The sequence below is a fragment of the Protopterus annectens genome, chromosome 2.part0, assembly GCF_019279795.1.
Source record: "Protopterus annectens isolate FY-2018-M chromosome 2.part0, PAN1.0, whole genome shotgun sequence".
Classification (NCBI taxonomy): Eukaryota; Metazoa; Chordata; order Ceratodontiformes; family Protopteridae; genus Protopterus; species Protopterus annectens.
This window is the reverse complement of record NC_056728.1, coordinates 1,350,412,451-1,350,433,273: the sequence shown is the minus strand read 5'-3', so window position 1 is coordinate 1,350,433,273 and position 20,823 is coordinate 1,350,412,451. Positions and strand designations below refer to the sequence as shown.

The 20,823-nt window shown below is 41.1% G+C and overlaps 1 protein-coding gene across 1 annotated transcript in view; it reads left to right on the top strand.

Annotated features, from left to right (window-relative positions):
• The window catches only part of EXOSC9 (exosome component 9), a 952,766-nt gene that overhangs the window by 416,970 nt on the left and 514,973 nt on the right, over positions 1-20,823 (top strand). The window contains exon 5 of the mRNA XM_044061532.1: positions 5,167-5,304. Coding sequence (XP_043917467.1) covers positions 5,167-5,304 — 138 coding nt within the window. The remainder of the gene's footprint in view (positions 1-5,166; positions 5,305-20,823) is intronic.

Genomic DNA, 20,823 nt, shown 5'->3' with positions numbered 1-20,823 from the left:
TAATGATTGGTAGTTGATTTTTACCTGCCGAGTTACCAGCCCTGACGCACAACCCTCAACGAAGGTACACTCCAGTCCTGTGTGGAGGGTGACAAACTTCCCAGTTGGAACAAAGTAAAAGCGTCAGCCAAAAACGTTTACAAAATATACAGACAAAACCTAAAGGGCGCCTAGGTGCAAAGGCTAAATAAAACAATGTAATAGATGGCGTCTATCAATAAAGAGAGAGTCCAGTACCAACTCTGGATTGGATGTTGCAGACAAAATTTAGACGTTGGAAATCTCAGAAAACATTCAAAGACTCTCGTTTCGTGAAAATGAAGTCTTTTATTGAAGCTTCCCAAAGTGTTTGTCCAGTGTGTTAGCACTAGGAAAATGCTGTCGTACCTGTATAGAAAGGGGGGGGGGGGGCGTAACTTTTATTTTGATAGGCTACTGTAAAAGCCTGGGAAAAAGCCTGGGAAAACAATGTCCACCCTTTGTTCTGAATTAAAACTTACACTGATTCACTTTTATTACAAATATACAGGGGTATAACCATTTTTTAGATCTAGTAAATGTAAACACTACTTTTAAACTGCAAAGGACCATGCAATAAAGCGTTCTTTGAAAGTTTGCCAGTCCGTGTTTGCCAGTCCAGTGTTTCTCAGCCAATACCAAAAACATCTGAGAGTAACTGTTTTTTAACCAGTTAAAAAAAGACCCTTGTAATTTGTTTGCATGCATCTCCGAAATATGATATACATAGCATTGGTGTTGAGCAAACATTTAAGAACAAAAAACACATTAAAAGTTAAAAGACAGAATAAAAACAGAATAAAAAGTTTATAAGGTGGCCAGGATAAACTGAGTGTATGTGTGTGGCACTTAAATATAAAAATTTAAAACTGTGAATAAATTGGTAAACCCAAGATCTATGAGCTAGAAACTAGCGTAAAAAATTCAGGGCTGAATTTAAGGTGTATAGAGGTACAGCGTGGTGGGGCATGTGTGGATAGTAGAGGGGGATTAGAAGATGTAAAATGAGAGAAGAATATTAATAGTAAAGAACAGTGTCTTCAAGTGTCTGAAATATTTAAGGCTACTCGCGAAAGTGGCCAGTATCAAACCAGGAAGTCCAGGCTGCAAGTGTGCCCGAGAAGCAAGACTTCTGAAACTGCTGTACTAGAAAGGCTCACCATATGGCAGGAGGGTTCCAGGACAAATGAATCGGCACCTGATATAAGTGACCCGGAAAGTGGTTAATGCTAGAGGAAGCTGGTAGCCCGAGTGTGCATGAAAAAAGTTAGCTAGCCTGCAGAGCAAGGGAGTCCTAGTGAAAACAAGACTGTCCGCAACATGCTAAAATGTAATTGGAAGTGTGGAAAACTTGCAGAGAATATGTGGGGTCGAGAAGACACGATAAAAACGTTAAGACAAACAAATAAATGAAGAAGCAAGAGTTACAATAAAAACAAAAGCTTCACACCCGAATTTAACATCTAACAAAGCTCATCAGGTGTAGTCAGAGTTGAAAATATCAGTTTGTTTGATGTCGCGTGTAACAGTTAAAACTTGAAATAAAAGTAAGCGTAAGAATTACGGGCTATAAACAGACTAATAAATCCCAGAACTAAAACACTTTGTGTAGTGAAGTGGTGGTGGAGGATGAAAAATAAATGGACGGCGCAGTGGTGCAGCAGTAGCGTTGTTGCCTCATATCTGAAGCCTTTCTCCCCGGGCCTCCGCTGAACACTGGCTTTGTTCCAAGTTGGAATTTCCCGGTTAACAAATAAGTAAATTAAAAAAAAAAATTTTTAAAAATGAAATAAATAAAAGTGCAAAAGGAAATAAGAAAACAGGAAAGGTGTATATGGTACACACAGCTCGTGTATGAAAGGGACAAACGTAAAGTGTGCTCCAGAAAATAGATCCTGTACAGTCGTAGCAGAAAGGCAGCCTGAGAAAGAAGACAACTGAAACTGCTGTACCAGAAAGGCTCACCACATGGGAGGGTACGGGGACAAATGAATCAACAGCTACTATGACAGTGACCCTGGAAAGTGGTTAATGCTAGAGGAAGCTGGTAGCTCGAGTGAGCATGAAAAACTTAGCTAGCTTGCAGAGCAAGGGAGTCCTAGTAAAAACAAGACTGTCCGTAACATGCTGAAATGTAATTGGAAGTGCGCCAAACTTGCGGAGAATGTGCGGGGTAGGGAACACCAGATAAAAATGTTATTAAAACAAACAAAAAAAAATAGAATAAAAACAAAAGCTTTACAAAAGAATTTGACATCTAACTAAACTCATCCAGTATGGTCAGAGTTGAAAATATCAGTTTATGTATGATGCGGCGCATAAAGGTTAAAAGTAAGCCTAAGAATTCTGGGCTAGAAACAGACTATTGAATCTCAGAGCTAAAAAACTTGGTATAGTTAAGTGGTGGAGGATGAAAAATAAATAAAGATGATAAAAGTCCAAAAGGAAATGAGAAAAACAGGAAAGGTGTCTGGTATACTCCACTCCGCTCATGTATGAAAGGGACAAAAATGGTGTGTGTGTGTTCTGGAAAATAGATCTTGCAAAGTCGTAGCAGAAAGGCAGACTGCATGGCTGGAGGAAGGGGGGGATAATAACTAAAATGAGTGATCTGGAAAGTCTAAACGTGGTTAACAGTAAATGTAGTGGACATGCTAAAGGCTGTGAGTAGCCCGGGTGTGAAAGAGTGTATGCTAGAGAGCCAGTCCTGAAAGTGAGCCTAAGTGTTTTAAAGACCAAATAAGCCAAACAGAATTCGGAAGAAAAACAGTGGTAAGGCGAGAGGGCCTTGAAAAAAAGTGGAGGAAGCTGGAGCGTTTATACGTCTGTCTCACTAGAACTTGGGTGAAAAAGGGAAGGGGGGTAGGGGTTGGGTGTACCCGAGAAATAGTCTGTGGTTACATATGTGGAGGAGAACCAGATCATCTATTACATTGATTTTTTTATATAGCCTTTCCGCCTAGGCGCTTTTAGGTTTTGTCTGTATATTTTGTAAAAGTTTTTGGCTGAAGCTTTTACTTTGCTCCAACTGGGAAGTTTGTCACCCCCCACAGGACCGGAGATGGCAGCCTTCTAGGCACTAATTTTTAGCAGGTTGAGACCTCTCTACTTGCAGACCATGCTGAACCTAGACTGCACCCTGTGAGTATTCTGAGGACTGTTTATACCTTGGAGAAAAGGGAATATTCTGAGAAATCTCAGATTTGGTATATACAAGTCCATTTTTTCAGCCATTCAGTTCCTATATTTCACAGCTCACAGTAGCAGGTCCCAGCATTTCAAATAGCTACCATATTTAGCACTTTCTCAATGTCAAGAATGATTGCATGTGATGGTGACAAGCAGAGAAAACTGTGAGTAACATAAGAATAACCATTTCATACACACACATCATTGCTGTAAAGCCACGGTGGTACAGCGGTAGCATTGTTGCCTCACAGCAAGAGGTTCTCTTGTTCGATTCACGGCTGGAGTGCCTTCTGTGTGGAGTCTACATGTCCTCCCTGCGGTCGAATGACCTCCAAAAGACATGCATGAATGGGCGTGCCTTCGCTGAAGGTTGAGTGTCGGGCTGGCAACTCTGCACCATAAAAAAAAAAAAAATCTACTGCCAATAATTAGCAGACTGGAGTTCCGCTGTGGCAACTCCTAACTGGGAAAAGCCGAAAAGACAAACGTCATTGCTGTACCCCAAAGTGGTTATGTTCTGAAATTGTGTATTTTGTGCCTCTCTAGATGAGATTTTTTAACACTTACTTTTTTTCTTCTCACAAAGAAATGTCATGTAATATCGTATTAAGTCAACAGCTGCTGTTGCTCTTTTAAAATCTAGAGAATCATAAAGCAGAAAGCTGCTTGTTGAATTAACTAAGAACTTTTCCAAAATAGGGTAGTCATCAAGTCTGCACTTAATGAAGATGAAGCTTGGCGAAGCAGCTAAACAAACTACCAGTTTACCACAGTAATTCTTTTAACCTTTTAAGTGTTAGAGGTATAGTAAAAGCAATGTAAACTAAAGGTTTGAAAATGACTGCTGACTTGATTGCTTTCATTTAGTACTTAGAACTACTGCAGAGTAGCAGTCAGTATTTCAAAAGTGCGTGCATTCACATGAACAGAGGTGAAACTGGTGTATGCTGTGTAGAACTTGTCAGTGAACAGATTTTGCACATCTGGGAATTTATTGTAAATACTGTTTTATCATCTTTAAACATTTGCTGTTTTCAGTTAGGTGACCATACACCTCTCATTTTCAGATTAGCATACTACTACTTCAGTTTAAACTTCTTTTAAAGTGTTTCATGTTATGTGCACTGATGTTAAAGCTGCAGCGTGTAGAGTTGAATGATTACCTTTGGTGAGTTGTCTAGTACTCTTGTCCTTTCAGGATCCTGTACAATACAAGACTTTGTGTGTGTGTGGCAGAGAAGCACACACACATTAACATACTTTGTGATTCACATGTGCGATTGATGGCATAAACCTTTGTTTGCTTCCACCATCACAATCTGCAAAACTACTTTACAAAATAATTTGGTGAACAGTCTGTGCCTGGTAGACAAAGTAAATATATCCATGACTGCATATTCTGTGTGACTCCTGTTAACCATCTTAATATTCTCACCACATTCACCTGTCACACATCATTACATTACCAAATTTTCTCTTTAACTGTATTCATAGTATATTATTAATTTTCTCTTTTTAAACTGTTACAATAATTGCATTTCTCATTTATATTTTTTAATTTTTGTAAATATATCCATGACTGCATATTCTGTGTGACACCTGTTAACCGTCTTAATATTCTTACCACATTCACCTGTCTCACCATTTCATTACCAAATTTTCTTTTTAACTGTAGTCATAGTATATTATTAATTTTCTCTTTTTAAACTGTTACAATAATTGCATTTCTCATTTATATTTTTTAATTTTTGTATTTAAATATCACATTTAATATGTATTGTATTTCATCTTCTATATGATTTTTTTGTATTTACGATTTAATGTACATTTTGTCTTTGTTTGTGGGGGCTCCCTCTTTGGATACCCTGTGGAAATGGATGTTGCCCAACAAGGGCAACCCAGACATCAAACAAATCTTGCTTTTCTATTTACAGTCTGCTTTATGTTAACCCCCTGCAGGTATGGCATATTCGTGTTGACATCCATTTGCTTAACCATGATGGAGATATTATTGATGCTGCAAGTATAGCAGCAATAGCGGCTTTGAGTCACTTCCGGAGACCTGATGCATCTGTTCAAGGGGATGAAGTAACAGTGGTGAGCTTTTTTTGAGCCATATTTACCTTGCAGCTGTTGTTTCAGATGTTCATAAAACCTCTTTTGTGCTGTTTTTTGTCACTCAAACCTGCACAGCATTTGAAATGCTTTCTTTCTGCAGGAGAAAAGCATTTATTACCGTGTTCAGCTGTGGTCATGGCTTTACACTTCTTCCTTAGCAGTGTCGCTTCTGGGATCACGGAGATGCAGTCAGTTAATGCTGCTCATCTGGCATACTACTGTATGGGTGCATGCATTCTGTTTGTTTTCATTGTTTCACTGTAACCATTTTTCTGTTAGTGATCATAATTATTTCCATATGTAATTCACCTTATTTATCACCTATGTCAAATTAATTTGCTTTTTCAAACAAACAGTTGGGAGGGTGGCCTAATGGTTAAGGTGTTTGCCTTACAAACAAAAGGTACAGGGTTTGAATGTCAGAGGGGATAATTGGCTAGGCTTAAAATGGCTCGCAAGGGCAGTTAGCCTAGTACTAATCTATGATCCTATGATCCTATGTGCGTGCCGGCCTCTTTATGAAAAAAGTCCTGCGTTCTGCAAATAAAAGCTTTGAAAGTGCCATGAAGTGCCTAAGAGGTTTCTTCAGTAACTGCAGAATATTACAGGTGATCATACTCTTTTTTAACTGATATCTGGTCTCCGCAATTTCCACTGTTGATGAGCTATTAAATTGGATTACAGATGAAATTGAGTCTGGGGTACCAGTAGATGTGGTCTGCTTGGACTTTCATCAAGAACTTGTGACTCAGTCCCACACAGAAGGCTGATCAGAAGGTTAGAAGAGTTAGGGCGGGTAGGACTGAGACGAGGAGCTAGACTGCTGTGTGGTTGGTTGGTTGGTTGGTTGGTTGGTATGAAATATGAGATTTTTGGTAAGACAGGCAGTGTCAAGACTGCAAGGGACTGTGTTTTGTGTAGTACGTTTCAAGCATATCTGAAGGAAAGGAGATGAATGTTGGTCTCTTCACTGATGATGTAAAGATAAGTGCAGTAATGGAAGCGGGAGAAAGGGTTTAATGGAGTATTATGAAAGGCTAATCTAGTGGGAAGAGAGGCGGTTGTTGATATAGTGCAAATGGATGCTATAGAGTACTGAGCTATCTTCCTCTTTAAGGTAGATCTTGTTGACAGCACTTTTCAGTGAGTTTGCTTCTACAAAGTGGTAACTCATGGAGTTTTGCAGCGAGACCGCTACACCCCCTGATCCCCCATGCAAGGGGGGGGGTCACCCCTGCATGCAAGCAAAGAGAGATACACACACACACACACACTTAAACTTCTGGGGGTTTGCTACTTTTGAGAAGGTGGGCAAATTTGATGAAACAGTGTTTCCATGTGTTAATGACTTCTGGAGTGGAATGCCAGGGCCAGAGTAAAAGGGCAGTGGCACCAGCAGAGAGAACATTGGGGGTGTATTTTCAGGTGATATTCTGCAGAAGCAAAGAGGCAGTACATCCACTGTGCAGGACAGTGATTAGACCACTCCTCGGGTGTGATATACAGTTTTGGAGATCCCACAAGAAAGGGTACTACAAAGATCTGTGAGATGGAGGGAAGGTGAGATGTGACCAGCGATTTGTGAAGCTAGATCTCATTTCACTTGTGGTCAGAAGAGACTGGTCAAAGAGGATATTTCTGCACAAGATCATGTCAGAGAGATGCAAATGGTCATCCAGAACAGGAAGGACAGAGGAAGAAGGAGGGGGAAGCAGGCAAATAATGGTGACCGGTCTAAAAGTATTTCTTCACATGGATTACACAACTGAAATGATTGGTGGAGAGGGAATCCACAGAGGCATTCAGTTTTTTACAATGTAAATGCATTTAAAAAGCAGAACTTGTAGGCTTATTCCCTGCTTCTTTCATCTAGCAAATGTATATGATGTAAACCCATTAGAGATAATTTTGTGTTTCAGAAAATGTTGCATTTTCAAGAATATCTTTTCAATTAAGTGAACTCTGTTTTTGACAAGGGCATGTGTCTTCTCTGTTCTCTTTGTGCTTTGAGATGAATTAGGTTTTGGTGATTACGACTGAAATTCAACACAAGTGATTGTGACTTTGATAGTAAAAGTCATAGAATCCAGTTAAACAGATTGTTTAGCATACTGTAGATGAGCAAATAAACTTTTAGAGAGTTTCAGTGACGGGGTTGTATTTTGATAAAACCTCCAGGCCATTGATGCAAAGACACCAGAGTGCGGGACAGCTGTTTTTAAAACAAGATCTAGTATCCAGTGAATATGTAATGTGATTACATGATATACTGGAAGTGCTCAGGAAATTTTACTATATATTTTATATTCTGAAGTCTTTTGAGATTGTAGTATATCACAGTTAGTGGAGGGCTAATTTAACAAGTAACCCCTCCCAAAATTGAGCCGTGAGCAGGCTAAACACATGATTGATCCAATAACATTGAAATATTTCAAGAAAGTTGTGAAGTGCTAAGCATTTGGTAAATTTTCAGGCACCAATGAGATATCCGTATATATGCAGAAGTTAAGATGAGTCAGTTCTTAGAACATGGGTCCAGTTTAAGAAAAGGCAGTAGAGAAGGTCAGGATGTTCCCTAGTCCTGGTGTGCAACTGTTAGAACAGTTCCATGGAAGGAGGGGAAAGAATGTACTTCTGCTCTTTTATAGATCTATTTTGGTGTCAAATCATGACTGTAAGTTGTTATCCATTCTAGCATGCAGAGTAGCAAAATCTTTGCCAGATTTAATATCACTGGGTCAGTGTAGGTTTGGCGAGGCAGCTAGCAGTCCACTAACAATATCCTCAGAACTGTAATGTTAACCAAGTGAGTCTTGAATTACCAAGCATCATTTGACCATCCTTAGACTAGGTACAGGAAAAAGCATTTAACAGAGTACACAGCAGTTTTCTGTTTGAGCTGCCAATCAGAATGGGTTTTCATCAACAGTTCAAAGAAATGTTGGAATGTATCAGGTTTTTGTTGCCCAGGTAAAGCTCTGCTTTCAAGGTGAATTTCTTGATATCCATGTCTTAAATACATAATAAGCTGTTTAGGATCAGGTACCCGATTGTAATTCTCTGTTATCAAGCACTGTTATCAAGCATTAAATATGGCATCTTTTGTAAGATTAATGTTAGTATGTATTACTAACATAGTGGTGTTGTGTAACTTGTGAAGCGAGAATATTTAAATTTAAGTCAGAATAAGCAGGAATGAAGTGCTATAGCTGTTTACAGAGGGAGGTGATAATCTTAAAGATACAGCTATGGATGTGAAGTAGATGCGGTTTATTATAACAGCATTGCTGAGATGGAAAATGAAACTGATTTATATAATAGTCCTCCACACCATTTTGGCTCATTTGTTTCTCCTTTGGGAACAAGAACTAAGACAAGATGTCCTTCAAGAATGCAACTGCAGTCCTGACATATGGGTTGACCTGCCTCAGGCAGCCCGTCGGTCGGATTCCAAAGTCCGGGTCCGGCGTCGGCTGATGTCGCCCTTTCCCCGACGTCAGAGCGGCTGGGGTATAAAAGCATCTGCCGACGCCATCTTCTTCAGTCTTTCTTGCCGCGCGGTGCCCGAAGCAGAAGCAGTTCGCAAGTGCCGGTCGGCCAGCTCCTGTGTTTTCAGTTACCGAAGTCATCAAAAAGCTAAGTACCCCGTTGGGGAACCTTTTCTTGCCTCAGCCGATGTCCGATAAAACTGCAAAAGTTAATTGTTTGTCTTGTGGTAAACAAATACCTCATAAGGACTTCCATTCTTACTGCCTTCCCTGCCTTGGCCCAGACCACGATGTCTCGGCCTGTGCTGCCTGTGCTTGCTTCAATAAGCGCACACTTAGGCACCGGGCAGAATTTGCTGAAGATTTCTTTGGGGATAATTTCTCCTATATCATGCCGTCGGAACAACAGACAACACATATTTCCAAAAAACAGAAGGACCGGGACCGACATTTTCGGCCCGCGACTTCCACCGACACCACGCCAAAACCTACCGCGAGTGCATCGGTCTCTTCAGAGGCGGTAATTCAACCGCTCCAGACCGACGACACCGCTTTACCGCACACTTCGGTCCCGGAGGCTTCTCCGGTGCCGGTTGTTGATTTCCCTCCTGAAACCGAAGCCCAAGATTTGCCTGACACCATACCGGTGGACAAAGTTACTCCAGCACGTGGGGCAGCTAGGCCTCCGGTCTCTATGTCCATCAAGGCCTACACACGTGCTAAGGCTGCCAGCCAGGCTAAGTCTCACCCTCCTAAATCATTTTCCCAGGGTCTCACTTCTGATAAACAGATCATGACTTTAGCTGCAGATCTAATTTCTTTAATCAGAGGCTCTTAGGCTCATCCAGACAGAGGCTCTCAGCCGCCTGCAGATAAAAGGCCTAGGGTTGAGCAGACAGATACCCTTTCCTCAGATGAAGCCTCTGGTGACTCAGGCCATTCAGACTCCCAGGAAGAATCCTTCCAGGCCTACGAGGATTCGGTGGTGATGAATCCATTCCCTCTGCCTCTCCTCCTGAGGATATTTCTTTTGGGGAAATTCTCCACTCCATGAGAGAGCATTTTCAGTGGCAGGGCCAGGATTTCTCCGACTCCTGGAAAAGGCTTCGTACTTTCCTTAAGTTACCCCAGCACAGGCCATTAGCTATCCCACCAGTGTTAGATGTATTAGATGATGTGTTCTCAGACTCCAGTGCTTCTCCTGATTCTCTCCCTCCAGCTCCTGTCAAGCCAGACAGATATTACAGGGTTCCTGAAACTCATAAACATCTCTTTAAGGCCTACTCTGTTGATCTAGAAACTATTTCCCAGGGGCCCAAAGGAGTGGCCACTTCCTTTGCCCGCCGACAGGGAATCCAGATCCCTGGAAAGATGGGGCAAAAAAGTTTATACCTCAACCACCCTTGCCATGAGGGCACTTAACTGTCTTTTTCATATGTTTCAGTATCAGGATTTCTTAATGGATGATTTGCAGAAAAAGTTAGCCTCTCCTGAGCCTTTAGATAGAAAGGCCTTGCAGGATTTGGTTCATAACACTCAGCAGGTTAGCAGTCATTTTCTTCAGTTTGGTTATGATGCATTGGAAGCTTCATGTAGGGCAGCTATGACAGGGGCCGTCATACGTAAGCGTGCTTAGTTGAAAGAACAGGCATTGCCAGATCATGTTAAAGTAAAGCTCCTAGATGCACCTCTGGAAAAACACAAGCTATTTGGTGCTAATGCACAGGATGTGTTGAAATCTATTGAGGAAAAGGCTAAATCAGTACAAACAGTCAGATTTCCTCCAGGTTCAGCCACCAAGGTTCGGCAGGAATTGGCCTTCGAAGAATTGGTCCTTTCCGGGTACTGACAAGTTCTAAAGGGGAAAAAACAGGCGTGCTCGAGGTAGAGGGCAATACCGAGGCTCCTACAGGGGCCGCCAATGGCAACCAACTAATCAGAGAAGTGGCGCAGGGACTTCTACTGCTCCACAGGGACAATCACAATGACTTGACTTTCACACCGCCGTCCAAGGCTCAAAGAGAAGCACCTTTAGGCGGAAAATTATCCTTATTTTCAAAGAATTGGCACGTGTTAACAAAGGACAAATGGATTCTGGACATAATAGACAAAGGTTACAGGTTCCACTTCCATACCTTACCAACAAGACAAGGCATGCCAAACCTGCCACAAAATCAAAGGGCAGAGGCACTCATACAAGTTTCAAAGCTGTTACAAATCAAAGCAATAGAAAAGGTTCCTCCTCAGGAACAAGGCCAGGGATTCTACTCAAGACTGTTCCTTGTTCCAAGAAAAGAAAAGCAATGGAGACCTATACTGGACTTGTCCAACACTTTTCTCATTGTGCCAAAGTTCAAAATGCTGACGTTACAGCAACTTCTTCCCATGCTGGGCAAGGGGTCTTGGCTGGTTACTCTGGACCTCAAGGAGGCATACCTGCATGTCCCAATCAGATACAGTTGCAGAAGATACCTCAGATTTCTTGCAGGGTCAGAGCATTATCAATTCTCAGCATTGCCTTTTGGCTTATCTACTGCGCCCAGAGTATTCACGAAATGCCTGGCATCAGTAATTGCACATTGAAGGCTCCAGGGGATACAAATATACCCTTACCTGGACGACTGCCTTATACAAGCAGACAGCAAACAAGCCTTGATAAGAAACTTGGACTATGTCATTCACTTACTACAGGCTTTGGGATACACAGTCAACATTCAAAAATCAAGACTACTGCCATCCCAACAAATAATTTTTCTAGGAGCCAAACTGGACACAAATTCACAAATGGCTTTCCTCACAGAAGAAAAACAAGAACAATTACTTCAAAAGCCTAGCAAAACACACCCAGATGACTGCAAGGAAAATCCTGCAGGCCCTGGGTTTCATGGCATCTTGCATTCTTCTGATTCCACTGGCAAGACTACACATGAGAAAACTACAATGGTACCTAAAAAGTTTATGGTCTCAACACAGCCACAACTTAGAAGCAGTTATCCCACTCATTCCATGTCTACAAAAGGAATTTTTGTGGTGGGCACAAGCAAGCCAGTTAAACAAAGGCATGTCATTCAACAAACCTCAAACAAGCCAAACCATTACAACAGACGCCTCAGATCATGGATGGGGGGGCGCACATGGAGGGCAGATGCATTCAAGGACAATGGACACCCCGGGAAGTGAATCTGCACATAAATCAAAAAGAGATGCTGGCAGTGATTCATGCAATCGAGGCCTTCGGAAAATTTCTTCAGCAAGGTCATCTGCTAATAAAGACAGACAACACCACTGTTATGTGGTACATAAACAGGGAGGCACTCATTATTACCCCCTTTGCAGACTAACAATGACTCTTTGGGAAAAGTCCCTGAAACTGAATATACAGTTGCAATCCCAGTTTGTTCCAGGCAAGGACAATGTTCTGGCGGACAGTCTAAGCAGAAACATCTTGGACCCGCACAAATGGATGTTGCATCCAAACATTTTTCACAAAACTCATGCATGGGGAAGGCCGGACATAGATCTCTTTGCCTCCCACCTCAATCATCATCTGAAGAAGTTCTGCTCGAGGACACACCATCCTCAAGCCTGGAGAATGTATGCTCTCTCCTTCAGCTGGAATTCTCTAACAATCTATGCATTCCCACCTCTACCATTAATGACTAAGGTATTACTGAAGATCAAAGCAGAACAACCGAAAGGCATTTTGATAGCTCCAGACTGGCCAAGGCAGCACTGGTATCCATTACTAAGGAGCTTAACTCGCACCAAGCCGTGGCCCCTGCTTCAATGGCCTCTGCTTCTAACTCAGCACAATTACAGGACTGTTCATCCCAACCTGCAAACATTGCAGCTGACAGCTTGGAGGTTTCCATGACTACTCCCCATATCTCTCTCTCCAAAAAAGTTCAAGAGATCTTATTGGAAGCACGCAGACCTTCCACCAGAAAAACGTATTCAGCCAAATGGAAGAGATTCAACATCTGTAATGCCAACAAGGGGCAGGATGCATCAGTACTGAGCATACCACAGATACTAGGATACTTGGCAGAAATGCTTCATAGTGGCCTTTCATATTCTTCCATAAAAATACACGCTTCAGCAATTTCAGCAAAATACAACTGTGATCCACCTGTGTTTTCACATCCTTTGCTAAGACAGTTTCTAAGAGGGATAAAGAATATAAAACCTCCCAGAAAACCACCAGTGCCTGCATGGGACCTCAAATCTCCCTCCTTTTGAGCCAGCAGCATCTTCAGAAATGCAATTTCTCTCCTGGAAAACAGTTTTCCTGTTGGCAGTTACCTCAGCAAGAAGAGTCTCTGAGATACAGGTCCTCATGGCAGTACCTCCATTTCTCATTTTTCATCAGGACAGAGTTTCTTTAAGAACCAATCCTTCATTCATGCCAAAAATGATATCCAGGGTGTCTCTAAATCAAGCAATTCACCTGCCTACTTTCTTTCCCAATCCTCAAAATAAAGGAGAAAAGCTGCTGCACACTTTGGACATACACAGACAATTGCGCTACTACTTGGACAGAACAAAGGCCAACAGAAAGTCTGACCAAATATTTGTATCTTACGCTGCTGGAGTACAAGGAAAGGCAATTTCCAAACAATTTCAAAATGGATTGGACACTGCATCAGATTCTGTTACTCTTTCCATGGAAAAGGTGTGCCAGCCAATATCAGGCCACACTCCACCAGAGCTATAGCCACCTCCACAGCCTTTCTAAGAGGGGTGGCTACACAGGACATTCTAGAAGCTGCTACGTGGAGCTCTGTGCATACATTTTCCAAACACTACAACCTGCCTTTATATTCCAGATCCCGAGCAGGCTTTGCTTCGGCAGTCCTGCAGGTATCTTAGCTCTACACCATCTTTTTCTTAGATCCTACCACCCCCAGCTTGGCTATGGTATTCAATCCATATGTCAGGACTACAGTTGCATTCTTGAAGGACATAGTACAGTTTTGTACCTACCATAAATGTAGCTGTCCGATAGATATGCAACTGCAGTCAGGTTTCCCCTCCCTCCTACCCCTCTGTATATTCTCTTTTTTGGGTCCACTCCCCCTTTTCAATTTAGCTGGGGATATCTTTTATGGTGTATCTGTTTATTACTGTTGTGCATGTCTGGAATTTTTTATCCATTCTCTAAATTTAGCCTTCCTTGGAGGGCACCTGGCATCTGGGGCAAGAAACACTGAAGAAGATGGCGTCGGCTGATGCTTTTATACCCCAGCCGCTCTGACGTCGGGGAAAGGGCGACATCAGCCGACGCCGGACCCGGACTTTGGAATCCGGCCGACCGAAGGGCTGCCTGAGGCAGGACAACCCATATGTCAGGACTGCAGTTGCATATCTATCGGACATCTACATTTATGGTAGGTACAAAACTGTACTTTTTCCCCCCAGCCAGGGCAAAAGGTCTGTCAGACAATTTCTTCACAAAGACAAGGTGTGAAGGAATGTCTCATCTAGCAATCTTGATTGCCCCCTTCCAAAATTAACTCCTCCCCATGGTAGCTGGTGGTTTTGCTAATGCTGCTGCCCGGGAGGCTGCTTGTGCATGCTTCCATACTCAGTAGCTGCTATCTGTAGTTCCTCAGCAGTCCTGTTAAGGTCAGTGGTGCAGCAGACCACAACATTTCTATTGCCTCAGGTTGGGTCGATGGGTGCTCACTCCCAGCTTTCCTTGTCTTGGCTATTCTAACACCCAAGTTGAGAATCTAACCCAGGTCGCATGGGTCATAACTTTATCCCTCTAAACCTCAGGGCTGAGGTTCTTTAGAAGTTATTTTGTGTACTTGGGATTGCTGTATTAACTAGTGGTATGCTAACAGAATTTGTCTTACAGCTAGCTTAGAAAGTTGATTAGGCTTATGGTTGTATTAGGACCGTGTAAGGAGGGTATATGGTTCCAGCTGTGGGCTGTGAGAAAGGTCCTGAGTTTCAATATTGGTGCCACACTGGTTTCTGAAGGATTTTAGTGTTGGAGGCAGTTTTATAGGATGGCTGACGATTGTAAAGGTCATTGAGCAGTAGTTGTGTAGTAATGGAGGCAGAATGCTTATGTAAGAGATTGAGTTTGGTATGTTTGTAATAATCCACTCTGGTGTGGAGTGTTTGGAGGGCCTAAGGTTAGGTCTTGTTGGTTCTTTGTATTGTATCATCAGTGTCCATAAATAGTTTCCATAGTGTTTTATATTTTAATGGTTTGTGTAGTTTCTTCCTACATTTCCTGAGCTGCGTGCTCAACATCCTGTTTCAGCAAAATCCTCAAGTATCTCATCCTGTCAGGACATCACAGAAAGTGTAGGGGGACTCAATACCATGTCCTGTATTAGGGCAGAATTCATTATTATAGCCTCTGATTTTTGCTTCATTTACTTTATACCCTGCTATACATTTAAAATATCTCAATTTATCAAATATAAAATTTATCAAATATAGCTGTTATATTGTCTGCAAAAAAATAGCGGTTTTCTTATTAGTATTTCTCAATGTACATCCAATTGTGATTGATGTATTTTCCTGGCTCCTGGCTTATGGCTCTAAATGTAATGCAAAAAATAATGAAACCACGTAATCCTGCTTGGTTCTTTTTGTAAATCTAAATAATTTAGATAAGTTTCCACCTTATTTCACCCTAGCCTGGCTTCTCTGTAGATATTAAATGTTAATGTTGTCCATATTTGTAGTAACCCATATGCCTTAAGAAATCTATTCATAAATTCCTAGCTCACTCAGTTTAAATGCTTTTTCATCATTCAAACGTGTTAATATAATATTTTTGACCAGTGCATCCATTTTAATCTTAAGGGTTTTGTTAATATGTAAAATGTTTGCCTGACTTTTACAAATCCACACTGATCCATGTCTGTTATTCTGGGCAATATATTTGCCATTCATTTTGCCAGAATTGTCATAAATACTTTATAGTCATGATTCAGAATTAAAATAATTTTTTCTGACCCTTGTTCCTTCTTTGGTGTAACTCACTACTGCTTATTTCCAAGTTAAGGGCATGTCTCCACCTAGAAAATGCTGGTAAAGAACTAGTCAAAGTTTTATTTCCAGCTCTTTGTTTTTCCACACTTCTTTTGGCAGTCCATCACTTTCAGAGATCAACACTATTTGAGATCTGGGTATATGAGTAACACATTTTGTAACTATAATCAAAACAGTATCTTTAACACCATAAGAAACAATACGCAATCAAGGTACATTTCATAATGTTCAGGCAAACAAAATGGTACATCAGCCCTCTGAGAGTTCATGTTAAGTACAGCTTCTCTAAGTCATGGTTTCTCATTGCTTCTTTACATTTCAGTGTCCATGTTTTACATTTCAGTTGTTCCAATAACCACCTTCAGTCAACAAATTTCCCTCAGCCAATGCGTCCAGTACATTATTTTGTGAGTCTTTCTATCAAGCCACTTTTCAGTCAGTATGCTTATCTCGTTAATTTTGCATGTATCGCTAGTCATAGCACATGCCTTGCCAGAACTAATTTTATACAGTATTGTATATTGATTTCAGTCCTATTATATATTAATTTCCTTTTTCATTTAGCAGTTGTTTACTTCTCTTCCCTCTTCCTGCCACATTCTCATAATAGCTTTATTGAAAGCAGCAGTAACGTAAATATAGTTTGCGTTTTGCAAACGGGGACTTTTTATCAAACAGCATGTAGTATAGGTTCCTTGCTTTCTGTTAAATGTAAACTTTAATTTTAAGACAAATGTTGTATTACATTTATACTAATCATAATGCATATTGGTTTCATTGCTTTTAAGGTGCCATTCAGAATGCAGTTGACATTTTAAGACTACCATATCTTTTGCCATATAAACAAGTATCCCTTTTTACGTTGCTGGAAAATCTCTCCCTTGGTGTCCATTATTAGCTTTTTTGAACCTGTTGACTGGTTGCTTGTGCCTTTACCACTTCTGCTGCTGCTTTCTTCTCTTTGCCAGTTTGTCTTCCATCTGCTGAGGGTCTTTGTAGGTTTTTAATCCAAGCAGATTAAAGAATAGTTTACAAGTTTTATTTCTCTTCAGAGACTTATGGAGGGAAGAAAAGCATTTCATGTTTGTAATGAAAAGTCATTATCCACATAAACCATTCTGTCTCAAACCATTAAGATTGTTCTATCCTCTACAAAACAGAATGAATTCCTGATATTTCTGTCATTTAATCGTTATAAGTATTGGTTACTTTCTCAGTCTCACACTGGGAAAATTTATTCTGTATGCTGTCTTTTTCAGTGTCAATAGAAAGTCCAGTACATGTGCTGAAACATCTTCTCATAAAGTCTTTAGAATCGTTCCCTTCAATTTGTTTTGTTACTGCTGCAAACATCAAGTTATCTTTTGATGACCTATCCTCAAGTCCGGCCAGTTTATTTCTTCATAATTCAGTTGTTCTACCATGGTTTCTTTTATATCCTTTGTAACAGATGGTATATGCACTGCCATCAAAATGCCTGATTAAAATACCTTCTGTTTCCTGCAGCCTTCTGTTATTTGTCTCCATGTTACTCCACCATGGACCCAATTTTCTTGAAAATTTCAACCATTTAGTCTTTCTTTCTCTGTAGGGTAACTGAAGACTTTTCTCCTTTTGCTTCTGTTACATCTGCTTTTCTCAGTTCTGTTTTACTACACTGATTATAGTCTTCCTCTTGGTTTTCACAGTTTCTGTCCCGTTTACTTCACTTTTTTTTTCATTTATGATGATCTGGATGTCCTAGACTGAACAGGGAGAACATTCCATTAACAACTTGCAGTAGTTTGCAGGCTTCTGCTAATTTAAACTGCTCACTGCAGATCTATGTTTAGCTGCTTACACTGCCACCACCATCCCAGAGCTCTCCAGATGCTGCATTTTCTTTCTATATTCCAAACACTTGCAGTAGATGAATGTAAGGTCCTGCAAGTTGTCCATATGTTGGGAATGAATGCCTGCATGTAAACTTTAATGGGTTGGCACACCATTCAAGATGAATGTATATGTCTTGCACCCTGTGATTGTAAGGATAGTTTCTGGCTCCCTGGCAGTCCTGTACTGCACAAGTGTAAATGAGTGGCTGAGCATTTTCCAGACTTCACGGCATTTAGTGAATGAATGATTGGATATTCTTCCAGACTTCATGGCGAAGTGTCTACAAAACATGGGAGCTAGTGTTCTAGAATAACTGATGGCACAGTATTGTAACAGTTAACATTGTTCCGTCGTATAGCAGTTGGTGTCTGGTTTGGTTCATGACCAGGCTGCCTCTTTTGTGGAGTTTGCAGTCCAGTTTGTCTTTAGTTTTTTTCTGGGTTTCAGTATCTTCCCATATCCAAAAGACATGCAGAGAGTTTGCTTGGCAGTACTTTAAATTGCCTGTAACCTGTTTGTGTATGCACGTGTGTGTATGCACATGTCATGTTTTGCCCTGTTTGTGTGTGTGTGTGTGTGTGTGTGTGTGTGTGTGTGTGTGTGTGTGTGTATATGCACATGTCATGCTGTGCTTTGCCACTGTATGAAATGCTGATTCTAGGTCTTGTGCACAAACCTTCAACAGTAAGCTCTAGTTCCCCCATAGCTATAAACAAGGTAAAGGAAGTATCTGTGTGAACACATTTTTGATAAATATTATGCACTTCAAGCTTTCAGTTGCATAATTTCAACATTCTGCAGTGAATTCCTGTAATATTAGTAATGTACATTGCTGCACTGTGCTTAATAAATTGAATATATTTTTCCAGCATACTACATTTGCTATGTGCATTTATTTTAAGCCAATTGCAATGTATGGACATGTTGGCTCATTTGTAATACTACTATTGTACTCCCTTGCATAGTATTTGATTGGTGCCATTTTCAATCACTTGTTTTTTTTTGTTTTTTTTTTCTCTCTCAGATGTAATGCATGTGTAGCTAGCATTCAGCTTCTGCGGAAATTATAGAATGTTGTTAGTGTACCTCATGGCTCCTTTAATCCCGATAGTATTGTTGTCGACATTGCTAATCTCAAAGCCAAGAAAATCTAAAGGTATTACTGCTCAATGCTAGGAGTCTAAACAAAAAACTCCACTCCCTAGAAGCTCTCTTTACTCTAGAGAATGCTGATGAATGTGCTGACACTGAAACCTGGTTTAAAGCCGCAGAGAGCACACCAGCAGTGCAAGGTTATAATGTCTCCCACACATTTAGGCCAGCTACTTCACAGGCAGGGACTAAAGGTTGGAGGTGTCTCTTATTTACATCAAAAATAATTATACTTCAAGGTTGGTCAAACAGGACAATGCACTTTAGCTGATCCATGTTCAAATCACCATAGGTAAAATCCAGTACCATTTCCTTGCAAGCTATAGGTCCTCCTCTGACCAAGGAAACCCATACCATCTATTTAAACTTCTTAGAAACACTAACCATCCAACCCAATACCATATTTGAGTGACTTTAATTACCCCACTGTTAACTGGATATCCTATATGACACCAAACGTACATGCACAGATATTTTTGGATTTTGAAAAACACAAACTCCCTGGACCAGATAGTCAGTACATCAACCAGGGGTGCAACCATACTGGATCTGGTCCTCACTAATATGGGAGACTGCTGCACCCCCCCCCCACTGTAATGCCTTCCCTGGTAAGGTCAGACCACAAAATGGTGTCTCCTTTGAAGTAAAAATTAACCCTGTACCCCCAGCTAAACCTGGAATATTTGGGAGCTATTCTAAGGCTAATCTCCTGCTACTAAGTGAGAACCTGGCAAAATTTCAAGCCCCCATAAACCCTGAGAACACTTCTGCCTATGCAGAACTGTTCACAGAAACTCTGTACAACAAGCATGTAGCTGCATAGAGACAGCTGTACCCACCAGGAAGAAGTACAGAACTAACTCAAAAAACAAGCCACCCTGGTGGTGGAATCACAAAATCAATTGCCTGTATGACAGGAGAAAGAAAATAATGGCAAAAATTAGGGGTGCACCACCCAGCAGGACAAAAGCACTCTCTTCAAACTAAACAAACAACTCTGAGGACAAATAAAGTCTACCAAATCCAAATTTCAGGCAAGTTTGGCCTCCCAGGCCAAGGACACCCACAAAGCATTCTTTAGCTAGATCTGCAACCTTAAAGGCAATACACAGTTGTGTGCAGAGCTTATTGTAAATGGAGTCATCTATACTGGCCAGAAGATATAGCAAACTTGCTGGCTGGTAAATTCAGCTCTATCTTTACCCCTCTGCCCCCCCTCAACCTTCACTCAGGAAATATCATAAAATATATCTCCCTCTGCTATCACTAGGGAACAGGTTCTTAATGCTCTCTCTCTGACCAAGAACACTGCATTAATGGACCCAGACAATATCCCAGGATGCCTTCTAAACAGCATGAAACATGACCTATCAGGGCCTCTGGAATTACTATTTAACTGTAGCCTCCAAACAGGCTTCATGCCTCATGAGTGGAGAAAAGCAACAATCATTCCTCTGTACAAAGGTGGGCCATCTACAGACCCTGAAACTACAAGTCTCACTAGTCTTGTATGTAAAGCCATGGAAAGAATTATCATGGAGATGATCAACAGAGAATATAGTAAACCTCCAGACAGTGGACCCAACCCAGTTTGGTTTCGCCAAGGGCAGATCATGCCTACTTAATGTGGTGGCCTTCGAGAAGGTCAACAAAGCATTGGATGAGGGGAAAGTCGTTCACACTGCCTACCTTGACCTGGCCAAGGCATTTGACACAATACCCCACTTTGGTATTGTTGACAAACTCGAGGTTCGGTACAAACCCGTATGTCACCTGGTGGATAGCCAGCTGGCTCACAGACAGGACCAAGTAAATTAGAATTGAGGAGTCCACCTCTACAAAGAGGCCAGTCACAAGTGGAGTCCCTCAGGGGTCAGTCCTTGGACTGCTCCTTTTTGAAATTTATTTCTCATAAGTCAAGGCCAATGTCAGTGGTCTCTGGTTGACTACATTTGCAGATTGCAAATTA